The following is a 19755-nucleotide window of genomic DNA, read 5'->3' on the forward strand; positions in this document are numbered from 1 at the left end:
GCTGCCATCAAACGATGCTTAAGAGCCCCAAGGACGCATAAATTAGGCGCCTCTACAATGGCAGAGGAGAGTCCTCCTAACCTCGTCTCCTAAGCTCCCTTTGGTGCTTGTGCGAGGAAGACTGGGTGGGGAGGGGACCAACCCACGGGCTCTTTCCCGGGGCGGGGGAGACAGCGAGCTGGGGGTTCCCAGTCGCCCTCGGACCGCCCCGCCGGAGCCCAGCGCTGCGCGGCGACCTGGCCCGGCGCGCAGGGGCCGAAGCGGGGCACAAGGCGCTGGGCGCAGTGGAGAGCGAACTGGATTTCCGCCCCTGGGCACTGCCGGTTGTTGGCTCCTTGGGGCTGTCGCTCCGCCCCCCAGTGTCTGTCGTAAACCTGGCGCCGGACTAAAATAAACCCGAGATAAGAGAGCTCAGGGCTCGCCTCCCTCCTCCTTCCTCCTGCGCGGAGAGCGCTCGGCGCGCTCCGGAGCCCCCCTCTCTTGGCGCAGCCAGCCGGCCGGAGGGGAGCCGGCAGCCGCCCCGGGCTGAGCCCCCCCGAGCTCCCCCGCTGCTCGGCGGCCGAGCCATGTCGCTGAGCCCCAAGCACACGACGCCCTTCTCCGTCACCGACATCCTGAGCCCCATGGAGGAGAGCTACAAGAAGTTCGGGGCGCTGGAGGGCGCCGGGCACCTGGGCTCCCCGCTGGGGGCTTATCGCCAGGCGCAGGGCGCGCAGGCGGCCCCGGCCATGCAGCAACACGCCATAAGCGGCCACAACGGGGCGGCGGCCGGCGCCTACCACATGCCGCACGGCGTCTCCCAGTTCACCCACAGCGCCGTGGGGGGCTACTGCAACGGGGGGCTCGGCAACATGGGCGAGCTGCCCGCCTACCCCGACAGCATGCGGAACAGCGCGGCCGCCGCCGCCAGCGGCTGGTACGGGGCCAACCCGGACCCCAGGTACTCCACAAGTAAGTGGGGCGCAGGGGGGAGCCGGGGACGCCGGGCTGGGGGGGCTTTGCCGGGAGGGAGAGAGGAAGGGCAGAAGGTTGGAGGCTCTGGGTACCCCACAGCCCCCAGACTGAGACTTTCTTGGCTTGGGGAAGCAACAGGTCCTTACCCCAAATCAGGCGCGGTCGGTATTGACTAGAGAAACGGGGGATAGATGATAGATAGATAGATAGATAGAGTGTGTGTAGGGATGGATGGATAGATAGATAGATATAGGGATGGATGGATGGAGTGTGTGGGGGGATGGATGGATGGATAGATAGATATAGGGATGGATAGATGGGGTGGGTGTAGTGTGTGTGGGGATGGATGGATGGATAGATAGATAAACAGGGATGGATAGATGGATGGAGTGTGTGTGGGGATGGATGGATGGATAGATAGATAGATAGATATAGGGATGGATAGATGGGGTGGATGGAGTGTGGGGGATAGATAGATGAATGGATGGATGGAGTGTGTTGGGGGATAGATAGAGTGTGGGGGGGTGGATGGATGGATAGATAGATATAGGGATGGATAGATGGGGTGGGTGTAGTGTGTGTGGGGATGGATGGATGGATAGATAGATATAGGGATGGATAGAAGGGGTGGATGGAGTGTGGAGGATAGATAGATGAATGGATGGATGGAGTGTGTTGGGGGATAGATAGAGTGTGGGGGGGATGGATGGATGGATAGATAGATATAGGGATGGATAGATGGGGTGGATGGAGTGTGTGGGGGGATGGATGGATGGATAGATAGATAGATATAGGGATGGATAGATGGGGTGGATGGAGTGTGTGTGGGGATGGATGGATGGATAGATAGATATAGGGATAGATAGATGGGGTGGATGGAGTGTGTGTGGGGATGGATGGATGGATAGATAGATATAGGGATGGATAGAAGGGGTGGATGGAGTGTGTGTGGGGATGGATGGATGGATAGATAGACGGATGGATAGATGGGGTGGATGGAGTGTGGGGGATAGATAGATGGATGGAGTGTGTTGGGGGATAGATAGAGTGTGGGGGGGATGGATGGATGGATAGATAGATATAGGGATGGATAGATGGGGTGGATGGAGTGTGTGTGGGGATGGATGGATGGATAGATAGATAGATATAGGGATGGATAGATGGGGTGGATGGAGTGTGTGTGGGGATGGATGGATGGATGGATGGATAGATAGATATAGGGATGGATAGATGGGGTGGATGGAGTGAGTGTGGGGATGGATGGATAGATATAGGGACGGATAGATGGGGTGGATGGATAGATATAGGGACGGATAGATGGGGTGGATGGAGTGAGTGTGGGGATGGATGGATAGATATAGGGACGGATAGATGGGATGGATGGATAGATATAGGGATGGATAGATGGATGGAGTGTGTGGGGGGATGGATGGATGGATAGATATAGGGATGGATAGATGGGGTGGATGGAGTGTGTGTGGGGATGGATGGATAGATATAGGGACGGATAGATGGGATGGATGGATAGATATAGGGATGGATAGATGGGGTGGATGGAGTGAGTGTGGGGATGGATGGATAGATATAGGGATGGATAGATGGGATGGATGGATAGATATAGGGATGGATAGATGGGGTGGATGGAGTGAGTGTGGGGATGGATGGATAGATATAGGGACGGATAGATGGGATGGATGGATAGATATAGGGACGGATAGATGGGGTGGATGGAGTGTGTGTGCGGATGGATGGATGGATAGATAGATATAGGGATGGATAGATGGATGGAGTGTGTGGGGGGATGGATGGATAGATATAGGGATGGATAGATGGGGTGGATGGAGTGAGTGTGGGGATGGATGTATAGATATAGGGATGGATAGATGGGATGGATGGATAGATATAGGGATGGATAGATGGGGTGGATGGAGTGAGTGTGGGGATGGATGGATAGATATAGGGACGGATAGATGGGATGGATGGATAGATATAGGGATGGATAGATGGGGTGGATGAGGCTAGCTATTTAGATCACTAGAGGTGTATGGGGCTAGACAGACGGGGTCTGTGGGACAGACAGACGCGCTGTGTGGGGATTAGATACAGCTGTTTCCCGTGCCCTGCGGCACCCCACGCCCTTGCGAGCCAGCCGAGGTTTCAGACCCGGTGGCGGGGGGCAGGTCCTCCCCCCACCCCAGGCCCGTGCGCTGCATTCGCTGACTTGCCCTCCCCAGCAGAGGCAGAGGCAGAGCCGGGGCTCGCTGCTCCCGTCGGGCCGGCCTAGCTCTCAGCCTCCCTTCTGCTCAGTCTCCAGGTTCATGGGGCCCTCGGCCGGGATGAACATGGCAGGCATGGGCACCCTGAGCGGGATCGCCGAGGCGGCCAAGACCCTGGCCCCTCTCCACGCGGCGCCCCGGCGGAAGCGGAGGGTGCTCTTCTCCCAGGCGCAGGTCTACGAGCTGGAGAGGCGCTTTAAGCAGCAGAAGTACCTGTCGGCGCCGGAGCGGGAGCACCTGGCCAGTATGATCCACCTCACCCCGACGCAGGTCAAGATCTGGTTCCAGAATCACCGCTACAAGATGAAGCGGCAGGCGAAGGATAAGGCCACGCAGCAGCTCCAGCAGGAGACCAGCCTGTGCCAGCAGCAGCCCTCCCCGCGGCGGGTGGCCGTGCCGGTGCTGGTGAAGGACGGGAAACCCTGCCCGGGCAACCTCGGCAGCACCCCGGCTGCGCCCAACCAGCCGGCGCCCCAGGGCGCCTCCAGCGGGGGGCTCCCGGCGTCCAGCAGCGCCGCGCACCAGCACCAGAGCCAGCAGGTCAGCTCGCTGAGCCAGGCCCCGGAGCTGGAGGAGATGTCGCCCAGCCCCCCTTCCCTCCACAGCCAGGTCGGCGGCATGGCCCAGATGGACACGGCCAACGTCGATTACAGCAGCAGCCTGGTCAACCCCAACCTGCTCTACAGCAGGACGTGGTAACGCGGCAGGGGGGCCGGCCTGGGACTGCCTGGGGAGCGGGCCAGGCGCACCCCCCGCCGCCACCCACCCCAACAGCGCTGGCGCCTGCGGCTTTCTTCCCTGCGAGGCCGCCCCCGGAGGGAAAGATCTGAGCGCCTTCCTCCGCTCTCGTTGTCGTGGTCGAGTTTATTTTCTATGATTAATCATTAAGTATTATGATGATGATTCCCTTTTTCTAAAGACTCGAATTGCAACCGGGTCTCTGACTCCGAGCTGCCAACGCGGCGGCAGAGCGTGTGCGAGCCGGCGCGGACTTCTTCGGTGGCGCTGAAAGGCCGATCCGAAGTCTCGCCTATGTAGGGGCCGGGGGAGGGGGAGACAGAACTAAAACAACCCCACAAAAAACCCCTCGTTGCTCTAGGCCACTGCCCTGGTGCAGGTGAGGACTTCCCTCCTGAGCGTCTGTCTTCGACTCTGGTGTGATGCACCAGTAACCACAGTAAAAGCTGACGCAGCAGATTGACAAGAGTTAGTGTTTCCCACCGTAAAGTCTCCGATTTTTTTTTTTTTTAGGCTAGTTCAAAAATACAAACCCCCAGTCGGTTGGTGTCTCTATCTTCTAAACCAATTGAAAGCGAACAATAAAGCGTTTGAAGTGCAACTTATCTGGTAGAATTAATTTTATAAGGGTGCCCCTTAAGTGCAATTTCATTATTATTTGATTGAAAGTAAATTGAATTGTAACTCAAGGTCGATGAGCAGACAGCAATGTTAGCTGAGAACAGTTACTGCCATTTAGGTGACAGGGAAAGAAAAGCGACGGTAACAATCAGCTGGAAAAAAAAGACTTGTATTATACCCGCTGAGGATATTTTTACAGAAGAGCTTTTGAACTTTGATGCTCAGATTTAAAAAAAAGTTTTTATTGTTGTTATTATTATTATTATTATTTAATAAGGACTTGGATGTATGTTGACAAACCAACCACCCCTCTCACTACGTGTAATATGTGACCCGTCCCAACGGTGAAAGTTACATTAGACCTGATGAAATAAAGAAACTCAGAAAAATTCCTCCAAAATGTGTGACCTGCTCTTGGTATCGCAGTAGAATTTTACCCGAAGCTAAATATTGTTAGTAGAAAGCACTGAAGTATTGCCAGCTAGGAACGAGGGGGAAATGAAGAAAGATCAGGAACCTGAAATGCACAGCAGCCAAACCCTGAAAATGACATCGGTTAGGTAGAATGCGAAATATTATGCCGGCTCTTGACAATTAAAAAATCAAGGAAAATAAATTACAACAACGTGTTTTCTTCCTCACGTCTCTTCCCGACTACAAAAAAAAAAGAAAAGAAAAAGAATACAAAGAAACTGAATAAACCATAGACTTTCAGCAATTTTTTATAATATAAGAAATCGCGGTTGCTCACAAAAAAATTGTTTTAATTGTACAAAAGACGTTTTTGCCTCGTAATATTAGCAAATTTTGTTCCTAACTGATCTTTAACTGTCACTTCAGAGAACCATAAATATTTTTTTCTCTCTAAGAAGTGAAGGCGATTCTGTTACTTTATGTTAGGTGGGTCTACTTAGGGATTTTATTTGATCTTCTATTTACACACTAGTATGTTTTGGGTGTTCGATGTGAAAACTCAAGTTGCAGAATGATTTAATTAAATACATCATGCCTGGAGTTAAATACACTCAGAGCAATTTGTTATTTAATTAATGCAAATAAATGGAATATCAGTACCAAAGGTGTGCTCTATAAATTATCAGAACAAAGCAGTGAAATCCATTCTCCACCGAAGAGAGAGAACCTCAGCATCAGAGATTTTATAGCTTATGATGTTTTTACTGAATGTTTTTGGTCTATTTTGAATCGCCTTGGATATTTGGGGGCGCGGAGGGGAGGTGGTGGTTTGGCTTACATATTTTTGATGTAATATTTTAACTGCATTTTTATCAGCTGCTTTTTTTCTCTTAAATATTTTTGGTCTAAATTTTATAGCTAAGAGATTTTATAATCTGCTTCGCGCTCCCTCCCCTTTAAATAATTTGGATATAACATCCTAAATGAGTATCCAAACGGATACTTTTAAACATTTAGAACAAGTTATTTTGTGATTTGATCGCGAATATTTAAAAAAGAAGTAATTTTTGGATTCCTCTGGAGGTACGCAAAAAATCAAACTGAGGAATAAATGCCCCGTACTATAGACCCATAGAATGATCTCTGAAAATATATATATCTATACATACAACTGGATACCAACGAAGGATTTGCAAATAACATAAAGGTGTATGCCTGGGAATGCAGTGAAAGGATATGGAAAATGCTTGTTATTTTGATCAATGTACTTACTATGCGCTTCCGGGACAGAACATTCATTTCAGAATTTTTTCTTTAATATCTGATGGTACTATTTCAATGTAAGATACTTATGATTTATTTGACAAGGAAGATGCATTTTTTAAAAATGTCTGGGGAAATAGATTAGGTAGATACAGACATATAATCCGTTCATTTTGCAAGCCTGATTTTTTCCCTCTTGGAACAAAAATCTTTTTTTACATAAAGAAATGCGGTGGAGAAAGGGAGCAGATTGAAACCTTTAGGAGATTGTGACCTTTTACAACATTTCCCGGGTAGACTAGAAACGGCAGGACTTTACTATAACGGAGAAAAGAGACGGCAGAAACAAACAAACAATCTGTTGTCACCATGCTATGGGGTGATTACGCATTATGTTTCGTTTGCAGCTTCCAGTGAAATAAGAAGGAAATATAAATATAAAGCGATAACCTTTTCTCTACATATCACAGAGGGGAAATAGGGTTAGGTACAAACGTCAGTTATGGGTTTGTGTATATGCATGCACACACGCCGCATATTCTGATTCGGTGCTTAGATAGATAGATTGAGTGGACTGTGTCTGTCTATCATCCCTGAAATGTATACGATCGAATCAGGGCTGTGTGTACTTTCTAGCAGAGACAAAGGTGGGCGAAGTAATATTTTTTTAATTGGCCCAACTTCTGCTGGCGGAAGAGACAAGCTTTCCAGCTCGCACAGGGCTCTTGTGCGGAGCCTGGAGAAATTGGCCCAATGAATGACCTCACCCACCTTGTAACGTACGGGTAACGCGGCTGTCTAAAAGTTAGCAACCCCCTGGTCAGGGGCAGGGAGCTTCCCCCTTCCCGGCCTTTAAGCTGCGTTGTCTGATCCGGCGCCAGCGGGATTCCTTTTGCACTGGGGCTTCCCAGGCCCTTAGTCCGAGTCCAAACGCGCGGCCTGGGTGCAGCTCGTTAGCCGGAGAGGAGGAGCCAAGCGGGAAAGGGGCCAAGCGGCACTAAGCCCCCCTGGACGTTTAGGGGGCCCAGCGGCGGCTCAGAGGCTTTCTTGGGCTCCGGCCGGCTCAGAGAGGGGCTCACTGGCTCCAGCTGAGCTCTGGAAAGAGCCTGCAAGTTCACGCGGCGAGCGGGCAGGTGCGCGTGAAACAGACAAGACCCCGCGGTGCCACCCGCCCGCCCTCTTTTGTCTTGGCTGCGCCCTGCGCGCTCGGGGCCAGGGCAGAGCGACGTGCCTGGCTCTCTGCTGCGAGTCCCTCCTCGCGCCGGGTTAGGGGGTTTAACCACGGGTGTTAGAGAGGCGATGCCCAGCCACCACGGGCGGAAGCGCTCGCCCCCGGGCCGAAATGCAGCTCGGTGTGGGAGCGAGAGAAGCCCCAGGTGGGACTGACTAGAGGGCAAAGCCAAATCTGGATTTGGAGATCGGACGTTTTGCTCAATTGCTAATTGGCCCTGGTCTCTGTTTTCCTTTCGGAGGGACGCAGCCGGCTCTTACGCCCTGTGCTCTACCCCTCCTGTAAGGAAGTCACGGGGAGATTTGGGTCCATCACGGCCGTGGCCTTACCCCCCACGAGGTATGTCCTAGCGCGCGTGGGTGCCCGGAGGCCACACGTTGGTTAGTTGCTACGTGCTGTGTCCAGCCAGGCAAGGGGGACCCGGCTGCTGCCAGGCCTGGCCAAGCGGTTATGATCGATCGGGAGTAGCTGGCTGCAGAGGAAAGGACAGTGCCCCCCAGCCCCTCTCGGCTCCCAGGGACTGGTCCTGCCTAGTCTCTACTTTAAAGGACTTTTTTAAACCACAGACAGGCCCCACCGTGGCATCAGGTGGAAGCCAGAGGACTGTGAGGTCAGTGGCAGGACTCCCCCCGGCTGGGCGAGGAGAGGATGCGATTTCCAGCAGGCACCGAGAGTGTTCATCCTGCAAAGGTGATCGGCGCTGGCTCCCTGGGGGGGGTCCCAGCGAGCATTGCCCTCAGGCTGTTCCCGCAGAGAGCTTCCCCCAGAACAGGCCATTTGCGGAAATAATTACATGGCAGCAAACGGTTTTTAGAGGAAGGCAGGGAGCTAGGCAGGTCCCGGGAGCCCCGCAGCGGAGCCTTCCCCCGCCCGGTGTGAACCATCCAGCTCCGTTTAAACCAAAACGGCGGTTTACACTAGCCCCATCCGGCCCCGCTGGGAGTGCAGGGGAGCTTTTCCCGCTGACTTCAGTGGCTCTGGGGTAGTCTCTGGGGTCACTGTGGTTTCTGAAGGCGGCTTTGCAAAGGGCTGCCCCCACTGCGTGTCTTGGGAGGATCCGGACGGAGAATTCAGAGAAAAGCGTCGTCTGCCTTTCAGCGCACCGGTATGGACCTGTTCCCCTTTTCGGTGTATTCATGGAAGCGAGGGTGAGAAACGGGCCCGAGGAGCATTGAGGGAGGGGAGTTGACCAGCAGCCCTTGGCCATACTGCGTCCCCACTACAGCTCCAGGGGCTGTTCAAATGAGGTGGCACCGAACCGCCCTTCGTTTCTCCAAAGCCCAGTTCTCACGGCTCCCTGCTCCCATCCAGCCTGAGTCCCCTCAACCTCCTGCCTGCTGCTGGCAACCTCAAGATCCATCCCAGGGGCTCCATCGACTTCCAGCCCGAGCCTTTCTCCCCACTCCCACAGCCGTTAGCGGCCCGGTCCCCAGGATGGGAGCAAAAAGCTAGAAACTAGACCAGCTCAGCCAAATGCAGGGAGGAACGTGCGGTTTTCATGTCAGAACTGGCCCACGGTTATGAGCCACTGTAAGCAGCCGCTCGCAGAGAAAAGGAAAGTCCCTCCCTCCTCCTTGAAAGGACTTTTTTTTTTTTAAGCCACGGACACAGCAGTCGCTTTGGTTGGAGGGTGTGTAAACATGTTCCTATCTGTTCGAAACATTCCCTCAGGGCCAAGTAGATCCTGAAAGATTCCTGCCCTGAATCGGTGCTAAAACCAGCTCTCCAAACCCCTCTTCCCTCACCAGAGTTTGTCCTGCTAAGCTGGGAGGCTTTTTCTTTAACCAGACTATTGCATTAGCAGGTTGCCAGAGGAGAAGGGACTATTCAGATCCTAGGACCTCATGCACTACACAGCTAGTCTATGGAATTTCAGCCAGTAATTCCTGCAATGGAGGGAATTCTTTTTCTCTAAGTGAAACTGATTTGTGCAGGAATAAATCTAAGTTACATCGCTCTCTTGAAATCCTTATTAAAGAATGGATTGTCACAGACTGGAACCTTGGCCAAACCCAGCCTGTGTGCAGTTGCACATCTAACTATGCACACACAATTACTGCACTTGCAATTTTGATGCTTGGAGACAACTGGCCATTTGTGCCTGCCCCACATACTAACCCCATGTGTTCATGCAATTGTAAGGCCATGCCCAAAAATGACCTTCTGAAAGTCACACCAATACTCCAGTTGCACCATCAAATTATATATTTCTGCTTTGCAAGAAACAATGACACTTGTCTGAAGGGGTTAGGGAGAAGATGCAATGCACAGAACAAGCAAATAGACAGTAAGTGTACATGCAATTGCACTTATTTGTTACAAACACCAGAAATTCCCGACACGTACACTAGTTGTGAAAGATGCGAAGCCCAGGTACAGAGGTGCATTCAGTTTCCATTTGCAGGTGGTTTATTCTATAACACTTCAGCTGTCAGTCATATTTGAAAAGGATAAACAGAAACAGACATTTTCTTTAGATTTGATATTAAAAACACCCATACACGAGGTTGTGCTTTGAGAATGCCTATGTGTCTGAAAATTGAGTTTCACTGCTGCTCCTGTTCTGTTCAATAGCAAATGTTTATACCCACACAACATTTTAATGTAATGCACTATAGGCCATTGCAATCCGATGGTATACATCAGTCTCTAACAATATGACTACTCTTTTAATCACAACTAGTATTCTTCTCCATCCCCAATCACGTGCAAATGAATCTAGGTACAGGATTTTGTCCTCTCAAGGTTACGTTAATCTGGTCTTTTTCCTTATATTTGAGTATTAACATTTATGCCCTTGAAGGAGGACACAGCTCAACTGCCTATATTAGATGGTCCAGGAGAGACTTTTTCTTATAACCTTGTGTAAGAGTTAAAAAATACTTGCATAGAAAAAGGCTACAGTTATGCATATGTACATGTGCATATTAAAGAAAAATATAAAATGGGATACTTAGCAATATTGCATCCATTTTTAAATAGTTTACTTAACCTGATGCACGGTGTATGTTAGGAGCAGAGAATTGTTTACTTTTTATGGGCAAACTAAAAGGTTTGGAGACTTTGAAAAATATGGATGTTTATAGAGGAGGATTTTCCAAGTTATTAATACCAAATAAAAGTGTGCATCTGCATTTAGATAAAAATTACACAAATATTCCAGAGGAAAGAGTCGTAAGCCACTTAATACCAATGCACATTTTCAAAAGCCACTTCATAGGGCAGTCAAGTAAAAAGAGAATATTTCAATATTCAATACACTGAATGCAAAACCCTTTGAAAATTAGTAAAAAATGCACCCATTTACTAGCTAGCTAACGGTTTGTTAACCTTTGTTTGAAAACGTGATTTTCTGTAAAATATCTGTTAATTTCATATTCTATGAGGTAAAAGGCATATAAGAACAAGAACACACCAGACAAAAGTTGTAAAAGTTGAAACATGTTTACTTAGGAGTCCAGAAATCAAATTCGAGAGACAAATACATCAATGAAGTGTTGTTAAAAAGAATACGGACAAAAGCGTGTCTTTACATGTTGTGTTTCTTAGACTGCCTGCTGTGCCTACCTTCACAGCTAATAAAACCCTATTTCTAGGCATTCTTCAAAAATCAGTATCTATTTTGGGGCTCTTATGTTGTGAATTAAAGGATGTTTTGATTTGCAATTGACAGGCATATGCTAGTATACAGGCAGAACAGTTCTCCTACTTCATGAAATGTCTCTCTCAAGCACATTAGTAAGTGCTTTACATGTCTTCTCCAGTACACTGTTTCAAAGCAACATAAAAACCCTTCACCCCCCCCCAAAAATCAAATCTTATCAGTAAGAAATATACACAGTTAAAACACATATTGCAGTTTAAAAACTACTAGTACGTTTCTTAAAGATGCCTCATTTTTCCACAACTATTGTAAAAACAGGTTTTGATGACGGAAGATTTCAAGAGTCTAATTCCAGTTGTATCTTCCAGCGGGAGGTGGCAAAGGGTAGGGCCTCCCAGGGCCATATCCCTGCAAACAAAAGCAAGGGTTTATTTTCTGGATTACTGTCACAGCAAACAAGTTAGCCTAGCTTCAGACTCCATGCAAAACTGAAACAATACAGCAGTTACACCGAAAGAGACCAAAGAAAGAGCTAAACATCTCTTAATAGTGTTTACAAACGCTCTCCTGGATACACACACTTCAGCTCCTACACAAGGAATGAATTCTGTACAACACCAACCTCACTCTTCCATGTGTGTTGGAAAAGATTTAATAATCCTAAACGAGAAAGCCAAAAGGCAGCATTGAGGGTGATTTGAACTGCAGAAGTACCTGCTAACCTTTTGCTTCTAGTGATAGTGGAATTTAAAAGATGCAAAATGAAAACAAGAGCAGGATTTGAAAAGCAAACTTTGTAAATCCATGAAGAAAATGTGGCTCTGCAATTCTGTATATATAGACACACGTGCACACGCACATTTTACACGGACTAATAGTGGAAAGTAGAATACCTTCAGCATGCACAGTAAGGGTGCACTTTGACACCTAGGTGTCATCTTAACCTTCTCATTATGGTTATTTTATACAATGTTTTGAAATACAAGTCCAAGTCTGTATATTTTAGTTGTAGACAGCTGATCTTCTGCCAAAGCAAAAACCATATGTTTTTACAGATACATGAGACTTTTCTTGTTGGATGCATTTCTGTTGTGCTGGCTTCTTGTAGGCATCAGTTCCATTTTAAGAAGCATTTAAAATACTAGGTGACATGATATCAATGCATGTCAACAGACTGAGTACTAAAAGTACAGAAGACCTCAAGGAAAATGGTTACCATTTTAGATATACATTTGTATTTCATTTAGTTGCCACACCCCATACATTAGATTCACGGTGATAAATTTATTTGAGGGGATTTAGAGAGACAGTCAACTTGAATCTCCCTCCAAACTGAAAATTTGGTGACTAATAATCCCAAACTTTACCATAAGAGGCCAAAGGAAAGTTACAACCCTCTATTTTCAGTTTACTCTGGTGATGTGACACACTGGGTATATACCGTCTGCCACTTCTCTGGGAGAGATGGTGATAGCTCTTTCCCCAGATTTTTCCAGAGGGTGATTAGGAGTAAGAGCTGCAGCTAAACTGACTCCAAAGGGCAGCAGGCAAACAAATGCAAAAGGAGCGGCTCATGCAAGCCTGGTGGTGTTACTCTTGCGCAGCCCCCAAGCCCTTTCTAAACAGAGCTCCACACCATCCATCCCTTCATTTAAAAGAGATTGATGAGTAAGTGGTTTAAAAACGTGCTCTAACAGGAAGCTTTTGTTTAAAAAATAAAATCAATTTAAATAAAAATCATGTTGAGTGCATTCCTTTAGAAGTCTCTTAGTAGAATAAAATGGTGCACCAAAGAGAGAGAGAGAGAGAGAGAGTGTGTATATATATATTTTATTTTTTTTTGCAAGAAACATTGTATATGATCATACAATTAGACTCTGATACAGCGTTGCACAGGAAAGAATTATTCCTAATGTTTAATTCCTATATTATAGGCTAACTATTAAGGTAAGTATGTCTGCAATACAATGCTTTTTATTCTTTACACTTCTGCTGTGTTTGTAAGGTATATTTACAAAAGTCTGCTACAACAGTGATCTGCACCAAAGACAGTTACATCAGTTCTGTGAGCACTCCGCGGTAGCATATGTATTAACCCCTGCGGGCCATGCCGTTGCAAAGGATTTAGGGGTGAAGGGAGCTGATGATTACTTATGCTACTATAAAAAGTGTGTCCACTTTCGTTTTAAGCCTTTTTCAGGGCTTTAAAGCTTCGACATTTATAGATAACACCAGTTTCAGACACTGTTTTGCACTCCTAAAACTCTAATGTGGCTTATAATGTAACATCAGTATTTACTCGCCCCAAGACCATAATGTGAACTAAAACCTCATTAAAAAAAAAAATAAAAGAAGGCTTAATTACTAAAATTAGACAAAAGCAACCGTCTTAAAAAGGGGATACACAGAAGGGAAGTTGACATAAGGATACTTCTAAAAAAGTAAGCCTTCTTGGCCTGAAGTTGTATCTCCCCTACTACTATCACATATTAGAATATGACCAGGAACGCCATCACTGCCTGGATTGAACTTCACTGCAGGATCAAGCAGAAGATAAGTCCTGCATTTATGACACTAGACTTGAATATCAGAAATTCAGTAAGTCTGCTATCTAATGTGGCTTCTATCTAGTGCAACAGGGGAACAATCTGCTAGAATTGTGAGGGGACAAGGAAAGATTTAAATAATTTATTGGCTTATAATAATTTGGTCTGTCAGAGTGCACCATGCCAGACTTCTCTGCTAGCTCCATCAATACTAGTTTTCATAAAATATCCTGTTTTGAGCTCTTAAGATCACATATGGAAGGTTTTCTTTGTGAACTGATGCAGGGCTCCTTTCTTGAGTCTACAATACAAACATTTTTTCTGAGAAGCACCATCTCTACTTTTCTCAGTGGACTGTTAACCCTTATGTATAGTGACTACAATTTTAATGTCAACAATGAACTATTCCAGTGCTCACTGATTTGTTTAGCAGAAATATCTGGTGATTCTAGGGTTGTGGAGCAGAGTTTGGGACTGCAGAGGGAGGATGAGTATCCAATTTTCCAGTCTGATTTCAGTGCTCTCCCCCTACTTCCCAAGCCCTGAAAATACTTCATTCCTTTTTTACTTATCACAACAGCTCATATTGTGGACTGGTGCAATTACGCATTTATTCTTTGTTTTCAAGCTTCTGGGTGAAAATCCATTTTAAGTAATTCCATTAAAGCTTTCCAGAACTCATCCTGACAATACACATCTTTTAGCAAAATTCAGCCATTGTATTTAAGAAGTGTGGTGTAGACTAAGAAGGTTCTAGTATGGTTTAGCCAATCATTGTAGATAGAATCACACTATGTTAAAAGAAGTGACAGCCCAGTCAGTGCCCCAGGCTAGCACCCACAGAATCTGATCTCCTCTACACAGGCCAAATAGTGTTAAAAAATGGTTTGTCTACACTAGGGTTTAAAAGCCACACCTGAGTGTTTTAAACTTTGCTAACAGGCCTATACCTGATAAGCCTATTCTTCCCTATCATACTCCAAACCAGAGAAGCAGCTTGAACTAAAGACATTACCAAACTGATCTTTAAAGCTTTTTCAGAAAGGTCTCTAGTTCAGAGAAAGATCTCACTGTTGCTAATACAGGTTCTGCTGAATGAGTGTAGCGTTAGGAGCACTAAGGCAGTTCATCTGCTGGCTGCAGATGTTTCAGCATCACGTAATCCTGCAAAACTAAGAGACGTGAGGATGGAAATAGTGTTGGCAGCTGACAGGCTGCCTCCCCCGGGCTCCTATCACTGATTCAGCCTTGGTAACGGTGGGAAATTTATCAAGAATTTCCCTAGAGCAGAGATGGCCAAAGCAGCTTCATTGTTGTCACACACTTTGGTTGATGCCACATTTGAAAAGTCCATTACAAAAATTACATCTTCTTGAAATAGGGCTATTTAAATGAGCTATGTAAACACGACTACCAGAGACTCCCACAAATGTATATTATGCTGGTGTGTGTGTGGGGGGGGTGTGTGTGTGTGTTTTCATAAGTTGCTTTAAACAGCCACGTTACAAATCATCAACTCATTTATAGAGCATTCAAGTAAAAATGATCCACTGTAACAGAGAAGGGAAACATGATGTAGAGAAAAAGCCACAGCAGGAAATTCACACTAGCAAGCACTAAATGACAACGGTATAATGCTCTGAATAGGCTTATTAGAGAGATAAGGAGGGTGAGATAGTATCTTTTATTGGACCAACTTCTGTTGGTGAGAGAGAGAAACTTTTGAGCTACAGAGCTCTTCTTCAGGGCTAGGGAAGGTACTTAGAGTGTCATGGCTAAATACAGAATCAAACAGGTGTTTAGCGTAAGTGGTTAGCACACAGAAGTTGATCCAATAAAAGATATTACCTCACCCACCTTGTGTCTCTAATATCCTGGGATTGACATGACTACAACAATATTGCATATTGAATAGGCTTGTAGGCTAACCAAACGGAATTTTCAGAATTAAGTGCATAATTTTCTCATTAGACACTGAAATATAAGTTTGTATCCAAGCAATTACCCCAGCAAAGCAGATACGGATATTGACTCATCATTGTATTACTCGTCTTACACTGGCATAACACTGAATTCAATGAAGTTACAACAGAGTAAAACTGAAGGCAGGCAGATTTAATGCAACTGATTCATCACTAAGAGGCTTGGGTAGTTACCCAGCATGTGTGGTAAAGGCCAGAACTTATCCTTCTGATAATAACTAGATCCTTCTACAGTTGCGAGCGGGGGAGAGTATGAGAAACTGCTTTAAAAATGAACAAAGATAAGAAGGAAAGTATTTTCAAACTTTCAGCCACATGGGGATGGGGGGTGGGAGGGGGAAGGGCACCACGCACAGCATTTTAGTGCATGGTGGGCAGCAGAAGACACTAAAAAGAGAACTGTTCCCCTCCTTGGGTGCTAGTCACTAGTAGTATTTCTGGGCCAGACCCTACGAAAATAAGGCAAAGGTATACTTACATTCTTATTAATGGCTCACACCTTTGCTTACACATCATGTTGGAAAACAACATGGGTACCCAACAGGTAAAAGGGAGATAATTCTTACTGCTTCTCCAGCTGCTACTTGGTAGCCTGCCTGCCTGTTGAGCACTACAAGCTCTGGTTTCCAAAAGACAGCATCTGCCTCATACTCAAATAGCTGCCTAAAGTGTAATCAGGACATCAATCGCGTGTTTTACTACTGTGCTATGCCACACAGCTTCTGTACCCAAGGTTTCTAGTACAACTGTGCATCCTGATGTGTTACCAATTTATTGGGAAACTAGAGGAGAATGTGTGCAGAGAACGATACGCTCTTGTTTTTGGATGTTTAATACATATATATTGTACTTTTAAAATGATGGCAAGACCACCTAAGGTTTGAATATGAACTCTCTAATGTTTGCTTACTTATAATTTCAACAGATAACACTGATATTTAAGCCCTCCTATTTTTATCAATTTAAAATGTTCACAGTTGAAGTAAATTATGGAGAGCTCAGACAACTTAATGACAGATTTTATATTAAAAAAATTAAAGTTTTATAACTGTTAATATTAATTGTCATCACTACATGTCAAAAATATACCAAGTAAATATCCTTTGAATCAAACTCCCAAAAGTTCTCCAGCAGCATTTTTTTCTTTGCCTAGCTGTAAGTTTTGATCATCATTGATGGAAATATTTTATTCATCTGTTTGTGTGTCTAGGGTGAAATCAACAGTTACTGACAGTTACCAATGAAAATCAAATTCTTCCAAGAGTAGCTAGCTACACACATGCGTACACCTGTACATCTTTGGCTATTAGAGTCTAATAGGCCAATAGTTTCCAGGCTAAGTCAAATCAGTATCTTTCAGCAAAAAGAAAAAAAAATTAACGATAGATGCTTTAAATGTGTGGGTTTGATATATCCTTCAATTCACCTATGAGGAGGTGCTAAAGACAAACCCCTAAAACAGAACCATCTTAAGCTTTAAAATGAAACAGAAGATTTTACTTGCAGAAATATTTGCGGTGAGTATTTTCCCTTTTCCCATAAAACAGATACTGCACAAGTGACCCAGAAGAAAACAATGTACAATCACACAGTGCTTTTTTTACCTGTCTTCCCCTATCCATTCGATCATCAGGTCTGTGGGGGTAATTCATTGGTCCACCTAGTCCTTGGTACTGATTTTGCTGGAATGCTGCACCCTGGGATTGCAGCATGCGGTTCCAAGATATAAGAGGGGCAGCCCCAGAATTTCTGTGTAAAGAACATGTGTATTATAGCATGTTATTAATTTATATATAACTTCATATTACAAAGCCCAACCTTTTGTAGACATGTATAATAAATGGTTCGATTTGCTTAAGCCCAGATCTATCGTGTTAATTGCATAGTCATATTACAATCTATGGGAGCTACAAGTGCCTCTAAATGATTTGGCTCACACCGTGTAAGGAAGAAGCCCTGCACCATTTTAACTATCAGACCATGTTTACTCACTGCTTCACTCTCAAACATACTAAGGTGGAGAAACAGATGCTTTTGAAAGAATGCAAATTCAATTTTGCAGAGTCAGGGATTTTTTTTTTAACTCCCTAAAAGGATTTTGCTCATCCTGTATTTTAGAGGCAGGTTTCCAGTCTGTTTGCAGTGACTGCCAATGGAGATTTGAAACAAAACATCACTGAGTTAGCTAAATGTAACACACTATCCAAAGAGTAAACATGTGCAACACAGGAGAATGAAGCTTTATTTTCTAAATGTCCAGACTCTTTCTGGGAGTCCATTCTTTCTAGTTAATTGCAGGTTGCAAATGAATTCTTACTGCTGAGTATTTTGAATCTAGGGTAGGGGCCTTGGCTGTTTTTTCCCATCCATTATTCTGCTCAATATGTCAGAAGGTCTGATCGGGAAGAAACCTTTTCAAGTTCTATTGATGCAGTTTTCAATTGACCATGGTGACCTAGCAACATAAGCACTAATTGGCACGGACTGACTGACATTTGGTGTACAGTTTATATGGGAACACAAATTCAACATTTATTTTAACCTAGTTTCTTGCTGTTAGTAATCTAGGATGAGAAATATTTAATTGCCTCCAAGTACCTAGTCTAAAATTACACATATAAAACAGGCATATCAAATCCTTGTTTTATTACAAATATTCACAAAAATATATAGCCATGTACTGCTTAGGACATGATCTCTCCAATGCTAGAGAATCCAAAATCCACATTTTCTGCAGAGAACACATACCACATTGTGTTGAGGGCAAAGAGACTTCCTTAGAAAATTAGATATTATTCACTGCAATTCATATACAAATCCTGTAAATTTAAATCTGTTTTGGTTACTGTTCAACAGGTATACATTGATATTCTATTATGATCTCTGAGCAAATGAGGAAAGTAATTAGCATAAAATATCAAAATGTTGGACAAACATTTAATTTTAAAATTGATTGTAATGACATTAATGTTAGTATTACTTTCCTTGTCTTTGAAAACCTCTGGCTGGATCCATTTGGTTAAAGATACTACAGTCATCCCTGCCAGAATTCTACCAAAGTCAACGAAGTAACACCGAGGCTGAATTTGACCCCACTCTACTCAAGCAAGCACTCAGGGTTTTAATAAGGTGATCACATTCTCCTTCTTGAAGATTATAAAAGCATATTACACATAGCTGCCTGTACAACAGCTGAAAAAAGATCAGTGTAAGGCTTATGAGGGAAGGACTAGTGGGAGTGGGGAACGTTTTAATGCAGTTTAATATGAACTTCACTGATAGGAATGGAGACAAAGTCTATATTAAGCCAGTGCATTGATCATGGCAAGCTGTTTCTGGAAACCCAAAACACAAAAAGGTAAATATAACAAGATGGGGGAAAAGTACACATTTAAAGAGGGGCTTTCATGTTTAAATTCCTATTCCCATTCATTTTAGTTTTACACTGTAAAAACTGCATTATGTTTACTTTATCTGGCCAGATTTTAAAAACAGTTATGATGTCCAAAACCTAGGCAATAAGAACTCTTACTGTCCACAGAGATAAAAGAACAAGATTCCTAGCATGAAGTACAACTCATGCTAGATGCTGGATGCATAGTTGGCACTTATAAGCAATATGCAAAATAATATTACAGAAACAGAACTAAACATTGCACAGAAGCAAAACCTTAATTACTGCTGAATTATACACCCCTTTTACCTATTTTCCATCTCAAACAGGAGACTATGCATTCATAAAATGTTATCTGAAACATTTACTAGTCAGACCAATATTGTAATTATTTAAAATCAATGGCAAGGTGAATTAAGCACTCAAGATCACCTAAGACTAATGTGGAGATATTCCTTTAGTTTAAATACATGTTTAACAATGTTTTTATTTTATATTTCAAGAAAATAATATCCTCATCTTAAGGCAAAACAGTGGATTCAAAATATGTCTTGATATTTTGTCAGATAAATCATAGTGGTGACAGGAGAAAATTCCATCAAAACACTATGAACATTAAGTAGCATGAACTTTGGTCTTTCATTAACTAACAATCATTTGATTTCAGTAAGTTTGCCAACATTCCCATTATAAAGTCACTTTGCCACAAAAGTCTATGTAGGCTAGACTTCT

The 19755-nt window shown here is 44.7% G+C and overlaps 2 protein-coding genes across 5 annotated transcripts in view; one reads left to right on the forward strand and one right to left on the reverse strand.

Moving 5' to 3' along the window:
* The first annotated feature begins 566 nt into the window (after window positions 1-566).
* Window positions 567-3929, forward strand: NKX2-4 (NK2 homeobox 4). Its single transcript, XM_050951304.1, has 3 exons — window positions 567-951; window positions 3262-3710; window positions 3789-3929. Exons 1-3 carry the CDS (start codon window positions 567-569, stop codon window positions 3927-3929), a joined length of 975 nt encoding a protein of 324 aa, XP_050807261.1.
* A 6993-nt stretch (window positions 3930-10922) lies between these two features.
* XRN2 (5'-3' exoribonuclease 2) overlaps window positions 10923-19755 on the reverse strand; it is a 496353-nt gene continuing 487520 nt past the window's right edge. For all 4 annotated transcript variants that reach the window (XM_050951290.1, XM_050951289.1, XM_050951287.1 and 1 more), the window contains 2 exons: window positions 17234-17378; window positions 10923-11509 (listed from right to left, as the gene is read on the reverse strand). In XM_050951290.1, the coding sequence (XP_050807247.1) occupies window positions 11447-11509; window positions 17234-17378 (208 nt within the window). In that variant the 3' untranslated portion in view covers window positions 10923-11446. The remainder of the gene's footprint in view (window positions 11510-17233; window positions 17379-19755) is intronic.

The sequence above is a fragment of the Gopherus flavomarginatus genome, chromosome 4 (assembly GCF_025201925.1).
Source record: "Gopherus flavomarginatus isolate rGopFla2 chromosome 4, rGopFla2.mat.asm, whole genome shotgun sequence".
Taxonomy (NCBI): Eukaryota; Metazoa; Chordata; order Testudines; family Testudinidae; genus Gopherus; species Gopherus flavomarginatus.